This window comes from Bactrocera neohumeralis, chromosome 4 (assembly GCF_024586455.1).
Source record: "Bactrocera neohumeralis isolate Rockhampton chromosome 4, APGP_CSIRO_Bneo_wtdbg2-racon-allhic-juicebox.fasta_v2, whole genome shotgun sequence".
In the NCBI taxonomy this organism is placed as follows: domain Eukaryota; kingdom Metazoa; phylum Arthropoda; class Insecta; order Diptera; family Tephritidae; genus Bactrocera; species Bactrocera neohumeralis.
Genome location: NC_065921.1, coordinates 39,450,297 through 39,466,917, shown reverse-complemented (window position 1 = coordinate 39,466,917; position 16,621 = coordinate 39,450,297). Strand labels below are relative to the sequence as shown.

Here is a 16,621-nt window from a genome sequence, read left to right as displayed (position 1 = left end):
TTAATGCTCTTGCAATTTACAGTAATTAAGGGGGAGCCTGCTTTAGAGGCTTAAAAAATCTATATTTTGAGGATTTTTTTGAGAGAGAAAGAAAGCGAAATTTCAAGGGTTTATAGTTATATATTTAAGCATCATTCACAAATTTTTTGGATACGAAATCTTTGATATTCCGCCTTTGGGAAGCAATTGCCCGATGCATCTCGCATGCGCATTTGACGGACGGCCGGCAGGATGCAGCTCGCAATTTCTGCCGGAAACAATAAATTCAAAGAGATTTATAATAACATATTTTCTAGTTAAACTAAAAAAATTCCAAAAGAATTGTAAAATTTTACAAATTTTTTATAAATTGAAAAAAAGGTGGTTTTGACCAGAAAAATTTGACTTTATGTTGTTTAAAAATATGTTCAAACTTGGCTTTTCTTAGTTTTTTTTTAGTTTAAATAGAAGATAATTTAATGCGAACGATAATAAACTTTGACCCCATTCCACACGATATCTATCTGCTAGACGCTCGGTCACTATTTCACTTCTAGCTTCGAAAATATTTCGAATTCCCATCTATAACTTTGGGGACATATTCTTAGATTATTTTTAAAGAGATTTAAGCAAACAAAAAAATTTCGATTTTTTGAAGCTTCTAAAGCCCCCCTTAAGGACGGCGAAATACTTACAAGGTCTGTCGCAAAAGAAACAGGACTGTTAAAAAAACAGCAAAAAATTAATATTTTTCAAACGTTATATTTTTTTATTTAAAGTAGTTTCCTTGTGCTTCGATGCAGCGTTTAGCCCGGTCAATTAGCATTTTAAATGAGTGTTTAAGGTCATTTTTCGGAATGCTCTTGAGAATATCGGTCGTCGCCTTTTGGATAGCTGAAATGTCCTGAAACCAGTGTCCTTTCATGGGCAAATGAAGTTTTCCAAATAGGTAAAAATCACAGGGTGCCAGATCAGCTGAGTAGGGTGAGTGATTAATGGTTAATATGGAGTTTTTTGTCAAAAAATCAGTGACAAGCGTCGACCGATGACACGACGCATTATCGTGCAACAGGCGCCAGGACCCTGCCTCACGGTATTGTGGTCGAGCACGACGTATGCGTGACAAAAGACGCATCATAACACCAAGGTAAAACACAGCATTAATCGTTTGGCCAGGTGGGACGAACTCTCGATGTACAATACCCTCGGAATCGTAAAAGCAAATCAGCACAGAGGTCCTCACGACCTTCTTGGAATCGCTTAAACCACTCATGCACATTACTACGGGATAGGCACTGATCACTATAAACTTTTTTCGTAATTTGAAATGTTTCAGTAAACGTTTTCCCAAGTTTAAAACAAAATTTAATATTTGCTCTTTGAATTTTACGACCGATGACCAAAAGCTGCTGTCACATTTTGATCGATAACATCGATTGTAGTTATCCAATTGTCTTAATTTTTACGAAATGTCAACAAGAGATCAAACTTTTTATTTCATATACCCACCAATAGGTGGCGCCACCAGAAACAGTTATATTTAAAAAGTTCTGTTTCTTTTGCGACAGACAACGTTCAGAATGTTGGACAAAACTTTCGGCGATAATTGTTTGTCGCGACAGGATTTCACGAAACGTATTGAGTCTTGGCTCTATGGTTACGACCCGGACAAAGGTGTGCCGAAGAATTCTTAAAAAGACGCCGCAATTATGGGCCGACAACTCTCGGTTTTTGCCCCACTATAATGTATTGTCGCATACAGAGTTTGCACAGAAAGTAATAGGACTGATTTTCTTCCACTGAAATTGTACTGTGCGTGTGCGCAAGCCGAGTGTTCGTTTGAGCAGAGGTACGCGATTAAATTCTGTGAAAAATTCGGTAAATCGGCGACAGAGACGTTTGATATGATCGAGCAGGCTTACCCAGATGTTGCTTTAGCAAGAAATGGTGTTTTTCGGTGGCAAAAGGTCTCTTTGGAGGGAGAGAGGACGCTGATGAAGACCAGAAGAATGAGCAAATCCACAGTGAAAACGATGCTCATTGTCTTTTCTGGCATCAAAGGCATCGTCCACCATGAATTTGTTCCTTCTGGACAAAGCGTCAACGCCACGTTTTACTTGGAAGTCCTCAAGAAACTTAAAAGAAGGGTCAATCGGGTCCGACAAGACATCGCAGCCGATTAGAAGTTGTACCACGAAAACACCACGACTCATTACGCCTTTCTTGTGAACAGCTACCTACCCACGGCCGGCATGCCAACGCTTCCGCATCCGCCCTACAGCCCAGATGTGGCCCACTTCGAACATTTTTGGTTTCATTGTCTGAAAAGGCCGATGAGGGGCAAGTATTTTGAGACGAAGAGGGGATCAAAGCAACATGCACTTCGGCTCTCAAGACTATTCCGGAGAATGCCTTCCGTGACGCCTTTAATGCTTGGAAATCGCGCTGGCAGCGCTACATCGACGCAGAAGGAGCCTATTTTGAAAGTTTTTAAAGAATTGTAACGATTGGTTCAATACATTTTTTCAAATCGACTCAGTCCTGTTACTTTCTGGACAAACCCTGTACTGCATTGATCCTTCGTAAGTTTTTTGGGGTTAAGTTTGAGGGGGACGACATGGATTATAAAAAATAAATTAAGAATTTTAATATTATGAACAAAGTCTTACTAGTTTTTGCCCTTAGCAGTATATCCTATAATAAAGAAAGCTTTCAAATTCTAAATTCATTATTAGATAAAATGTGAATGGATTTTAATTATATATTATATATATATGATTCGTAAAGTCCAACATATTTGTATTACAATTTCTCTAAATAACTCAAATTACGATACTAATTATATTAGTAATACTGTGGAAAAGTAATTACAAGTAGATATAATCATACCCCGAATAAGGTACATTCAATTTATCGCGAAGTTTATAACATCCAAAAGACTGAAGGCCTTATAAAAATATAAACTATATAAAGCATATACTATATATGTATAAATGGTCAGCATGTCTGACCGTTTGTATATACGCGAAATAAGGGACTAGTCATTCCTTGAGATATCGATTTGAAATTTTGCATATTGCCAAAAGCTGCTCGTTTTTTGGAATTGGCGGTATCGGACCCCTTACGATTTAAGGGCATGCACCGGTAATGTCCGGTTCCTTAATTGGGAAGGTGCCGTTGCCCAGCTGGTTGATGTCCTCGCGAAAATAAAGGCTGACATCATCGTGGTCCAAGAAGTGCGATGGACGGGACAAGGACTGAGATGAGTAGGTCCTTGTGGCATTTACCACAGTGGCCATATAAAGGAGCGCTAATTCGGTGTGAGATTCGTGGTGGGAGCATATAGCATATAGCTGCCATACAAGCAGATCAATCAACTGCTGGAAAACTTTTTTATTGAATTTAATTAATTCTCACAATTTCGGCAAATATCATTATGCTATGCATCGCTATAATCTCCGAAGAAATTGTTCAGAGTGATCCAAACTTTGCATACACCTATCGCACAATCTCAGTGATAAAAACGAAGTTCTTGTATGAAAACTGTTGTTTTTTTGTGAATGGTATTACAAATTTGGTGCAACCGAATTTAGGTTTTTTTCTGTTTTTACATCCAAGGCTAACAGAAACATTCTCATCTTATTTTAATGAGAAAAAATCCATAAGAGGAACCGAAGGCATTATATGGTAGTTGAGCAATGGAAACAAGACTAAGGTCTAAGATCTCCCAGATTGTCCAATATTTTCGGTAACCGTCAAGCGGAAGTTTGATAATACTAAAGTATAAGAGAGCTGTTTTGGCTCGATTTTATGCATTTTTAGCACAAGGACACAATGTTGTCAGACAATTATATTCTCTGAATTTTATTAATATATCTCAAAGTCTGTCCGATATTTTCCATCAAAGCTCAGTTTTCGGTATCAGGGGTTTGAAAAATTTTAAACATGATGGTACGATTTGGAGAATTTTTAAAAAGCGTGGTTAAAGATAGTCCTTGTTCAAAGTTCTATTCCGATACCTTCATTAGCGCTTGATTTATAAACTGTAAATTGAAAGAAGCAGATGGCATTTAAATGGTTGGTTGGTTGGTTGAATGGTTGTCTGATTATGTTCGATAACGCACATATTCAAACTGTCACTGCTTTTTACTTATATAAAATTAGAAATATTACAATTTAGAAAAAAAAATAACGTATTTGATTAAGATTTTCTCTTCTTTTTCGTTTGTCTTTTGTAATCACTGTTAGGGGTATCTCTTTTCAAATTCCAGCAGTAGTCCGCTAACATTGACGCATCCCATCGGCCCTGGTATCTCTTTTCCATTGTCGACATATCTTGGTGGAATCGTTCACCATGTTAGTCACTTACATCACCGCAGTTAGAAGGGAAAAAATCAAGATGAGAGTGAAGAAAATGAATTTTTAGGGACATATTGCAACCCAACTGTTGCAACAAGTTCAACATAATTTTTATTTCTCTTATTGCCCAAAAAACCATTTCATTGCTTAAGTCTCGATCATAGTAATTCCGCTTTATCTTTTGGCAAATTTAAATCTCGTATAAGGTCGCTGAGTTCATCTTGCGAAATTCTATGAGGTTCGTCACAAAAAATATTGTCACCCACAAACTGTGGCGATTGTGAGGTTGTAATCTCATTGTAGTCAACTTCCATTGAATTAATCGCTTCTTCAGAATCTTGCTGGTATTCTTCGGGAGGTCGAGGAACAGGTAAATCGATTCCATGTAGTACAGGTCGCGATACAGAGGCTACGTCAGGGTATACTACGCTTCGTTTCTTTTTTCGTGATATACCGTGCTGGATGGGTGGAGTCAAGCAAAAGTCATTCGCATAATTGGTAGGTTCCCTCTACATCATTGGTACACCAAAAGGCAATGAACGTTTCTTTTTGTTTAGCCACTTAATCAGATTTGTGGAGCAAGTTGTGCAACTAAAATGTGGTACCCACGATTTATCTTGGTTTTTAATTTTAATTCCAAAATAATGGAAGTAAGCAGTTTCTAAACGTTGTGTTATTGAGCATCTTTGGTTAGTAAGGGTCACCTTACCACAAGGCCACAAGGTAGAAGGCAATTTTGATGTAGACCAGTGTAATTTAATGTGAATTCAAAACTCAACTATAACCTTGTCAGCCGAGTGTCTCGAGCGTTTGGGACTGCCTACTGAAGTCCATTTCGTAATGATATACTGATGTTTCATTCATTCTCTTAAACTGTCAAAGTAACTTACTTATAGAGTTTTATCAGTGCCAGACTGTTCTTTGAAATTTTGTTTTTAATCGCGATCAAAGCTTTTTAATTTGTAAAAATGCGTGAATCACGTGATCTACGCATCGTTTTGAGGTGACAACTAACTCACTCAAGTTTATGTTAGTTTCAATGGTCTATAAAATACTCACTCTATTCCCTTACTTTCAAATTTACCCGGTTACTTTTAAACGTTTTGAAATGGCTGCTTGAGTGTCTAGCAAAGATTACGCGAGCTCTTTTTTATGTACATACTTCACAAATACATACTTCTTCAAAAATGGTTGGTCGCCCCGGACGTTCCTTGTGCTCCAAGTCAAAATCAACACTTTTAGATCGTGCAAACCACCTTTGGAACGTTTGCTCAGTTATAACATTTTCACCATAAATTTCCACCGAAATGCGATGAATTTAACGCTCCTGAAGATTGTGCGTGATTCTGATAAATTATGTTTGTCTGGAAAGAGCTAATACCTATATTTATTAATGGTGCTTAGCTGGGTGTTTAGAACAAGCTTTGATAACATTTCTAACCTTAAATACTATTATACACACCATTCACATTAGTCGGTATTTCCAATAGAAATTGGATATAACATACATATTTATAAAAAATAATTCCAAATAAAACAGATTGATATTCATTGTCATAACTTTTTTATTAACAAAAATGTTCCATTCTTTATTTAAGTATGTTCTCTATAGAAGTTTAGATATTATGTTACACTTAAATAATACAACAATGTTTGATTTAGAAAAAAAAGCGAGTAAGTATGTTTAAAGAATAATAGCCATTGATGTAAGTTATGGAGGGTAGAGACTGCTTTTAAATTTGTGGCGATGAAGTAGAAGGCAAAATTAGACTTATGTATATGGATGGAAAGTGCAAATATTTCACAATTACTCAATGTTTTAGCAATGAGAAACAAGTTTATTAATTTTTGACCATTACTGTTTGAAAAGTAGAATTTGTAACGGGTGATCCAAGTATAGATATTGTCAATCTATCATGTTTTTTTTATTCAGTATTGTTTGACTTTTTGTCATAGAAAGACTTAGCCCTGAATAACTTTTACAAACGCAAATTCACGTTCTGTAAAGAATGTGTGTCTTATGTTCAATATAATAGGCCTATTGAGCTCCTATTCACAACACCATCACCCATCTTGAGACCCAACATTCATTATTGGATAAGAAGAAGTGAAGAAAATATAGCAGCCATGGCTGAGAGTGTACACGAAGACCCCTGGAGAGTCGATTCGGCGCTGGTCGTAGCAACTCGGACTGACGTATGGAACGTCGAAAACCTTAAATTGAAAGAACAAAATATAGGTTTTGCAAGAATTAAAGCCGCTAGTCTTTCGCAAGCGACTTCGCTTCGCTCTATGATGTCTTGGAAAGTGCTAAGAAGATCCGACGTTTTGCAGCAAAACTTTTTTTCAGTGATTTTCTGGTTGAATGGGTATGTAAAAAAGCAAAATTGGTGCTTGAGACGAAGAGCGGCCTGCAGAAATTCAAGAGTTGCCATTTCATCTACAAAATAAAACGGTTTGGTGTGGTTTGTGGGCCGGTAGAATCATCGGTCCATGTTTCTTCAAAAATGATGCCGGTAAGAATGTAACCTAAAATTGAAGCTCGTGATCTCGGCGACATTTGGTTTCAACAAGACGGCGCCACTTCCCACACATCGCATCGATAAATGGATTTTTTGAGAGAACATTTCGGTGAGAAGATAATTTCAAGTTTTGGCCGATCGATTGGAAACCAAGATCGTGTGTTAGTACACCGTTAGACTGTTTCCTTGGATATATTTAAGGTCTAAAGTCTAAACGAACAATCTCGCCTCGGGTTTGAAGCAAAACATCACGCGCGTCATTCGCCAGTTTCCAGTCGAAATGCTTGAACGAGTCATCGAAAATTGGACTCAACGGATGGACCATCTGAGCCGCGCCAACAGTTGAAAGAGATAATCTTTAAATAAATGGCAAAGAATGTTGGATGATAACAAACATTCCCATTGAATTTGAAGATACTGTGTTTTTTCTTTAAAAAAGTATGGAACCTCGAAATGGATCATCCTTTGCAAGAATTTCACAATTATTTAAAGTTCCAGTAATGACAAACAAATTTATTAATTTTTTGCGAATACTTCGTGAAAAGTAGAGCTTGTAGCATAAGCATAGAACCGCTAACGTTAAATGTATTCGGGAGTTTGCCATCTATGTACATATACATACGAGGTGTGTTCAAAAAGTATCGCGACAGTTTGCTGACAGTTTTCTTCGATTGCAGGGGCGTGGTGCATCATGAGTTCTTGCCACAGGGAAGAACGGTCAATAAGGAATATTACCTGCAAGTTATGCGTAATTTGCGCGAAGCAATCCGGATTTGTGGAAGAACAAAAATTGGCTTTTGCACCACGATAACGCCCCTGCTCACACATCGTTGCTTGTGCGCGCCTTTTTGGCCAAAAACAACACACTAATGATGCCGCAGCCACCGTATTCCCCAGATCTGGCCCCCTGTGACTTTTTCTTGTTCCCTAAACTAAAGAGGCCCATGAAAGGACGACGTTACGCTTTTCTTGACGAGATAAAGACGGCATCGAAGCAGGAACTGAAGAAGATAAAAAAAATGATTTTTTGAAGTGCTTCGAAGGGATGGGGATTACTTTGAAGGGGACCAAATAGATATTCATGAATAAATAAATAATTTTTGAAAAAACATCGTACATATGTATGTATGCATATAATTGAAGAAAATTGTTAATTTAGTTGATGTCGAAAGTTTGACATTTTGAATACTTCTGGAAAGTTGCCTTTGCTTTAACTCTTTTCTTTATCGCAAATTGTGACCATAGTTTCTCGAACGAAAGTTTCGAAAACTTACACGAAAATAACTCAAATTGCTTTCATTAACCAAATTCGACTTATGTAGAGTATGGTTCTTTAACATATTGCCACAATAATGCATTAAAGTATGTACATATGTATGTGTTTATTTTTGTTTGAGTGGTGAACATACAGTTGTCATGTTTTGTCTGCAATTTTTTAACATTTTGTTGTTTTGTTTTTATTGTTTAATAAATTTTTTATTTCAACATTTTCATATTGATAACATTTCATTATATTATAATATAATAATATGCATTTTCAATTTTAATTACAATAGATAATAATAAGGATTATTTGTTTATAATTTCACGCTTATATACACTGTAAATATATATATTTGTTATTACACTTTGGACAATCTGCTGTTTTTATATAATTATACATATGAAATAAATAGTCACATTCTTATAGAGTAGTACTTTTATTATTGCATTTGTTCGAATAGTGTTTGGTAACATATCTTAAATTTTTGGAAACTCTATTTTTAATTTTCATTATTCCTTTCATTATTATCGCTTGTTTTATTTTTGTTCTCAGTAAATTGGTAAATTTTTTTAATGGATGTGACGACCTTAAAAAAAACTGGAAAATTTTATGTAACTATCTGCTACAAAAGCGACAAGCAACTGCTTTAAAATCTTAAATAAGTTTTAAATAAAATATATAAAATGCAATTTAGAATTTTAGGATTGAGGTTGTAAATATGAAAGTGAAAGCCTGATTGGGGTCAAAATCACTCAATTGATGAGTCTTGGATCTATGCTTAGGACCCGGAAATAGGCGATCAGTCGACCGAATGTCATGACAAAGCAGGCCGAAAATCAAGATTATCTCGACTGTTTTCTTTGATTAACGAGGCGTGGTACACTCGGAATTTCAAACTCAAGTGCCATTTCTGACTCGCGGCTATCCTCTGCTGGTGACAAAGAAAAAGTGAGTATTATGCATAGTTTGCGCGAGGCTATTCGTAAAAAGAGGCCGAAATATGGCCTGCCAACTCTTGGTTTTTGCACCAAGATTATGCACTGTCCCATATTACATTGATTCTACGAGAGGTTTTCGATAAATTTTTAACCAATATCGTGCCGCATTCACTGTATTCGCCATATTTAGCTCCGTGTGGCTTCAGCGAACTGAAACGACCGCTCCTAGGGAACCGCTTTGAGTCTATTGAAGACATGAAACGTGAATCGCTATGCGCATTGAAGGCTTTTCTCGATATTGATTGTTTCGAGGATTGGATTCAACATATATTTTGTGAATAATATGAAAAATCTTTGAGATGTTCTTTTTTTCCCTATCTTTTGTTCCCTATGTTTTGTTCCCTAATCCAGCTGTTACTTTTGTAATTCAGATCAATTATGATTTCGCATAAAAAATAGAACCGAATTAAACTCGCTTGTGTCGACTGCAATTTCGAATAGACTTTAGGCGAAAGTCACGCGTTTTTAGACGTGCGGTTTTCAATGAGACAATACTTGTTTCGTAGTTGGTATTTTTTACAGCTGTTATTTGATTTACACTCAGTTTGTATTGCCATTTCATAATGACAAGACTTCCTCCGGTTCGCACGACACGTCGCACGCTGTGTTCGAAATACGATCGAGATAGTCGCCCATTCGAGTCGATAATTAGAGCAATTTTGGCTCGGTTTTGCACCACATTTATTTTATTACCCTAAGAGGCAGTGAGGGCCGAAAAGGCTTTTCCTGCTGTGGACCGAACGAGTTCATCCGCCATCAAACGGGTACATTCGGTTGATCGGGCGAAAACGAGTTGCCACTCATCCCGATTTTCACAAAAAAATTTTGTTCAACGATCGAGCTGACTTTTGGTTGAATAAGTATGTTACAAAAAAAATGGTTGCATTTTGAGGGATATAATCCAAAAGCTATTGTTGGGAACTCGTCGCATCCGCAAATAGTCTATGTATGGTATTCTTTATAGGTCCATATTTCTTCAAAAATGGAACAGCTCATGATGTTAAACTGAATTGGAGGATGTTGATGTGAACGAAACAATCAATTTATTGAAAGAAACTTTAGGTGAGCACTTTCTCTCGTGTCCTGAGCTTATGGCGTGTCCTCCAAGATCGTCCGATTAAGTAGTTTGCTTTTTATATTTCGGGATTAGAGACATTAGCCATGTTCTATTGTCTTTCAAAATAAAAAAAAAAGAGTTTGTATTGTCGTGGTGAAGAATGATCCGTCTGCGGCATTTAGTTTCCGTAATTTCTTGAAAAACAATGACAAGTTGATGGTCGTGTATAATTCAGAATTTACTGTTTTGCTTTGTTCTAGTGGTATTGTTGCTATATAGTTCATCCAGTTGTTCCAAAAAACAGGCAACCATTTCTTTAAAAGTGCTTCGTGTACAAACAACTTTTGTTTGATTCGGTTGAGCGTGAAACACCCAAGCAGTGGACTGATCTTTACTTTCGGGCGCATACGCGTAAATTTTCTTCATCTCTCACAATTTTATAGACATGTTTCGAAGCACAGCTATCGTATTTTTCCATTCGCAATACCAGCGATAAACATTAGCCCTTGATGGAACTCATCGCCAAATACTGAATTAAGTTCATCGGTGCTCTTTTGCTGAGTTAATCCCCGTCGGAAGTTAAAAATCGATCGAAAATGTTCGCGGTTTAATTCTATTATATTTTTTGGTCGAGATGCAAATAGCGGTCATATGTCAAAACGTTCTGAGTATGTATAACAACAAAAATGTTAAGCTTTACGATAAAGTTGTGAGTTGTCAGAAGGCACCCTTCCTAAATACCACTGGATTACTTTTTGTGGGGTTATGTGAAGTCGATTATCTACGCAGATAAGCCCGAGTCGATTGACACCTGAGACTAGATTAATAAATGAGCATTGCACCGCGACCTAAGGTCTATTGTGCCCTCATTACCGTGTAGAGCATTATTGCTGACATACGACCATGATTGCTATAAAAAGCGGTCGAAAATAGGGCGGTCGCTTATCCGAAATCATTTTTCAAACATAATGGCAAACCCTTGTTTTTATAATAAAGCTGAATTCTTGGCTGTACCAGTAAAGTAGATGCATTTTATTTATTCTTGAAAACTTTTTTATTGGTTTAGACACCGCTTACGCGCTATCCGATTTTACAATAACGCGCCAGTCGTTCCTCCTTTTCGTTGAACCACTTGTCTAAAAACACCTTTTATAATAAAAGTTTACAACGAAGATTTTGCATCCCAACGCGATACAACCATTTATTATAACCCGAATGCGATGTTTATATACATACATATTTTAAGCTGAACTAATATTTTATAAGATTTTCGAAAAATTTATCTTAAATTTTTAAAATTTAAAATGACAATAAATTTAAGATAATTATTTCTTTTAATAACAAATTTTCCAAATATTAGCAGATAAAAATACATACATAAACAATTATTATAATAAGTATGTGGAAAGGGTTTCGAAAATTGTGGATGCTGGAAAGGTCGTCTGTATTCAGGCAAGCATTTAAGGGTTAACATAACGGCTTAGGACATAGACATACGACATGAATAGCATAACTTGGAAATTGATAATTTTTGCTTTTAATATATTTTTTCAAAATTACAGCGATAGCATTACTTAAATTCCTGGAGAGAGTGCTAAATATAATCTTTTTAGATATTAAAAATGTATTAATTGTTTAGGCAGTTTCAAAGTATAGCTAATATAAATTATATATTTACTATATGTATTTGCATTTCAGCAGTGAAGAAAAATATTTTAACTAACAAATATTCGTTTGACAGCAAATATTATGACATTAAAGACATTTGCTGCTTAGAAATGTTTTTTACTTGCGCTAGTTGAGTTTCAAAGTAGAAAAAGCGAACTAAAATTATAACAAAATTTAAGGAAAATATTTCTGATTAAAATTTTATAGTTTTTTATGCATTTGTAATACAATTTATTTAATATAATATATATATATATATATATATATATATTATTATTTTTTTTGCAAAACAGAATTATTTTACTTACATTTTTATATTTAGAATTTCATTAACTACATTGACGAAAATTCAGCGATAACTTCAAAATCGGTAGTATTTTTTTGTAGGATCTTTGCACAATGTTTTGTTTTTTAATTTAATTACTTTACATACACATGATTTTTGATGCAGTTGGCAACACTGAAATTATGTTTTTATTGTGTACAGACACGGAGAAGTTGATTTTTTTTCTAAATATTGTACATTAGTAATTTCAGTTTGGAATATACAATTTTTTTGTGTGTGGAGTTTATGTATATATGTATATACATACATATATTTATATAAGTATGAGTTACGCATATCCTACATTCTTTATTGCATTCATCAGCTACTTACATTTCTTTGAAGGGGTTTTGGAAACATCCCACGCCAACTGGAAATCTTTACTTCCGCTTTTGTTTCATACATTTTTGTTTATGCTTAAAAAATTCAAAATATTCGGAAACTATTCAAAAATGTTTTTTTTTTCTTCATATATTTTGGTGTTTTTATGTCAAATTCATTAAACAGTTTTTACTTTTTGCTTTAATAATTAAAATTAGGTATTTATTGCATGTGTATGTATGTATGTATGTATGCATGTATGCATGTATTATTGTATATATGTATGTATGTGTATATTATATTTGTGTTATTGGTTATTGGCATTTGTTTTTAGCATATTCATCAGCAGTGTTTGTCTTTTTCTGGTTGTTCCTTCTGTTTCCACGGCCAGTTTAGCCATTTTATTGCACCCAGGCGGCGGGCGCCCACAGCGGCTCATTCTCCAAACGTTGCACTACATTCATCAGCTGTTCGAAAGCCGTTAGCAGATCGTCGTTCACGATGACTTCGTCGAAGAAGTGACCGTAAAGGAAATCGATGCGTTCGGCTGATTTAAGCATGTCGTTGAATTCTTCGTCCTAAATGGTAAAATAGTCACGGCTTTAGTTAAAAGTGTAAAAATGCTTTTCGTTTCGTTCTCATTCAAAGCTTAACATTCTGTTTGCTACCTTAACTGTTTGAAGAGGTTTGTAACTTGGCTAAGCTTTAGCAAAAGCTTTGTTCGGCATTCAGTGGTTGCCAACCTATTTAGTTTTAAATTCCAAAATAATGGCGGAAACTCATCTACAGTTAACATAATATATTTTTGTTGTTGTAAAAAATTTAAAACCCGAAAAAATAAAAGAAACGTAGCAGGTTGCAACAAATTGGCAAAAAAAAATATTGAATGAAAAATAATTGACCAGTGACTTGGAAAGGGAGAAGGAGTGGTTAAACTAGCGTTAAAATCGGCTTGTCTCGATTTCCGTGAGGACAAATAAAAAAATGTTTGCGGCATATTTGTAGGTAATTAATACTTTTACTTAATAATGAGTTAGTTTTGGTTAATGTTTCAATTAATGAAATTTTATTAAAGCTTTTTCATCGCAGAAATGACTTGTGGGCATTATAATTGAGAAAAAAGATTTTGGCAGTTTCTTAGAACTCGGATCTGGTGCGGTGCTACTGTGCTGTTCTATCCACCTTATTATTTTGATAGGAATTTATTTCAAAGTAAGCTTTCTAGGAGTTCTCTACACTAACTTAGGTATAATACTTGTATAATAGATAAATTTCTCAGCAAATAACTGTACTACAATTAAACTATAAGAAAAACTCCTTTCTGTTTTCACGTAATATTTAATCTCCCACTTTTCACCGTTATACTTACCGTAAAACCACGAGCATTACTCTCGTCGAAAGTGGACTTGGCTCGCGACTCCGTGCGTGATTTTTTCAAAACATCAAATTCTGGTGGCTTTATATGGATTATAAACGGTTTCGTTTGTACCGTGCGCAGCGCTTTAATCGCTTGATAATGTGGACTGAGCACGCAAACACAGCCGGCATTCACAATGGATTTGACACTCTCGCCGGAAGTGCCATACAAATGACCCTTATATTCACCATGTTCGATAAATTTGCCAGCAGCGATATCGGCCTCCATTTTGTCACGTGCCACAAATATGTATTCGCGTCCTGCGACCTCGCCGGTGCGTATTGGACGTGTGGTGTCTGTTGAAATATAGAAGACATAAATAATTTTGTAAATCTCAAACGATTTCAGTTAGTAATGTCTTACATGGCACTGGACTGCGAAACTTTTCGGGGTCGCGCGCTACCAGGCGACGCCTCAGCTCATTACGACCCACGCCTGGTGCGCCGATCAGCACAACTGGACGGTAGACGCCCGGACGTGGATATAATTTGGCAACCTCTTCATAGGTGGCGATCATTTCACGATCAAAGTCATCGTTCTCTGTCAAATCGTACATAATCTTTTTAGTTTTGGGCTGACGGCATGAGGAAGTGCTACTGCTAGAATGCAATATGGGTGTACCGGGCGGGGTGGTGCATATGGAAGCGCAAGAGCCCTCTGATGGCGGTTATTTGAAGTTGATGCGTTAGATTTTAGTTTTTCGATTTTTTGGTCGAAAGGAATTTAGTGGTCAAATTGTTTGTGGATGATGATGATGCGGACGTTGATGATGAAAATGGCGGTAAGTTGTGCACCACATACACAAACACACACAAGATCATGCAAAGTGAATATTATTGAAAAAAAGTTTTGGAATTCACGAGTTATTTAGTTTAGTAAAAGGTGATTTTTTGTTAGAACATTTAAATAAATAAATTGTTGTAGGTATGTGCAATGCATAAAGCTAACTCACTCTTTGAATCGGCATCATTCGTCTCCATTTGCGAACGTTCGTGTATAATGCGCCGCTCTTGCAGCGCACGACTGGGTATCAGCCCAGCGCGGGCAGTGCGTTCCGACTCCTTACGTGCCTGCCACCAATAGGCGTCGTCCTGCAGTGAGAGAAAAGTTTGTTTTTGATACAGTACAAATACCATCGTATATTTGTTCTTACCTGTGATACAATATGCAAAATATCGCCTCGTTGAAATGCCAGTCCCGCCTCTTTGCAGGGTATGTAGGGATCTGTTTCGGGATTGTAGTCGAAATGCGCACGTACACGCACCTTGGACTCACGCTGGCCGCCCTTGCCATCCGATGGCACCAATTTGAAGGTGATCGTGCCCTCAGAGTTTTGCTGCACAAAAGAAATAATTTGAAATCTAATTCGTTCCGTTATATGTCGGTCTTCGCAACTCACCAAAATACTTAACACATCTCCGGGCGTTTTCCCCTCCACATTTATGCCGTTCACCTCGATCACCTCATCGCCCACATGTATCAGTCCGGAGCGATCGGCGGCGCCGCCGTGCATAATGCGCGCTATAATTATCTTTCCCGTCTCCTCGTCCGTTTTTATCGTTGCGCCCTAAAATTTAATTGCATGCCAGGTAAATTGGTCTGGAGTATGCGCTTAGGATTTGAAAATGTTTTCGAAAATATTTGCAACACGAAAACTAGCAATTCACCGTGGTGTAAACAAATTAGGTAAGTGTAAATTTTCAAAATACTTAACGCACATAAATTACGACATCGAAAGATGTAAATGTACTCGAGTTTTTGAAATAAATTCTTTTTCGGGTAGTGGATGTGGGTGGGTATATATGTACATCTGGCCTCGGGTGTAATTGCTAATGGTGTTCTTATTGGTTTATGGGGCAATAATAATAAATGTAATAAATTTAAGTGGATAAAGTAATTGTTGTAATTAAATATGTAAAATTAACGATTTGAGTTCAGAGCCAAGATGTAGATGAGATGCAGCACATGCAGTCTGAAGGCGGAAGTGCAGTGGAACCTTGAAAACTTTAGGTTCTTAACAGTTATGCATCAGATACTTGTAAAGTTTTTATCGCTTCTCGAGACTGAACCATTAAAATTGAAGTTCCTGGTTTCTACTAAGACCTAACCTGCAACTCAATTTATAAATTTCACTGCTGTCGGATAATTTGTTCGGCGATTAACAATTCAAAGGCTTTGCTAAATTCCGTACATACTAGAGAAAGCCAAGGAGGTAGTTTCTGCCAAAAATATAGAACAAATCCATAAAATACAAGTAATTTTGTTTGATTGTAAAATTTAGTCATCTAATATTGCCGATATTTTAAAGAAGCCAAGAAAAGTATTACCCAAAAAGGGTTGCCGGATGAGCTCACATTGAATCAAAGCATATCAAATCATTGAAAAGATGGCTAGTTAAATTGTGCTTGAAGTTGTATCCGAATTTTCATATCATATTCTTTGGATACTCTTATAGCCTTGACAGACGGCTGCGTTAATCCGGATTAACTGCGCACTTAATCAGATCCAAATTTGTAGGTGACAGACGGCAGCTATGCGAGTTTGAAACTCTCATAAACAGCTCATTGTCCTTTTTATAATATTTTCAATGAAAATTGATAGGAGTAAACATTACGGTTGTTAGCCGACCAATTTTTACCAAACCATTTTTTATTACAAAAGCATATCAACACATTATTTTTAAAACTGCATCATAACATAGAAGTTTTATT

The 16,621-nt window shown here is 36.2% G+C and overlaps 1 protein-coding gene across 5 annotated transcripts in view; it reads right to left on the bottom strand.

Moving 5' to 3' along the window:
• Positions 1 to 5,885: 5,885 nt before the first annotated feature.
• LOC126757469 (MAGUK p55 subfamily member 7) overlaps positions 5,886 to 16,621 on the bottom strand; it is a 44,098-nt gene continuing 33,362 nt past the window's right edge. For 2 of the 5 annotated variants that reach the window (XM_050471400.1, XM_050471401.1), the window contains 6 exons: positions 15,310 to 15,477; positions 15,064 to 15,246; positions 14,863 to 15,001; positions 14,274 to 14,567; positions 13,863 to 14,206; positions 5,886 to 13,071 (listed from right to left, as the gene is read on the bottom strand). In XM_050471400.1, coding sequence (XP_050327357.1) covers positions 12,895 to 13,071; positions 13,863 to 14,206; positions 14,274 to 14,567; positions 14,863 to 15,001; positions 15,064 to 15,246; positions 15,310 to 15,477 — 1,305 coding nt within the window. In that variant the 3' untranslated portion in view covers positions 5,886 to 12,894. The remainder of the gene's footprint in view (positions 13,072 to 13,862; positions 14,207 to 14,273; positions 14,568 to 14,862; positions 15,002 to 15,063; positions 15,247 to 15,309; positions 15,478 to 16,621) is intronic. The other 3 variants (XM_050471402.1, XM_050471403.1, XR_007666740.1) reach the window with 2 other exon arrangements.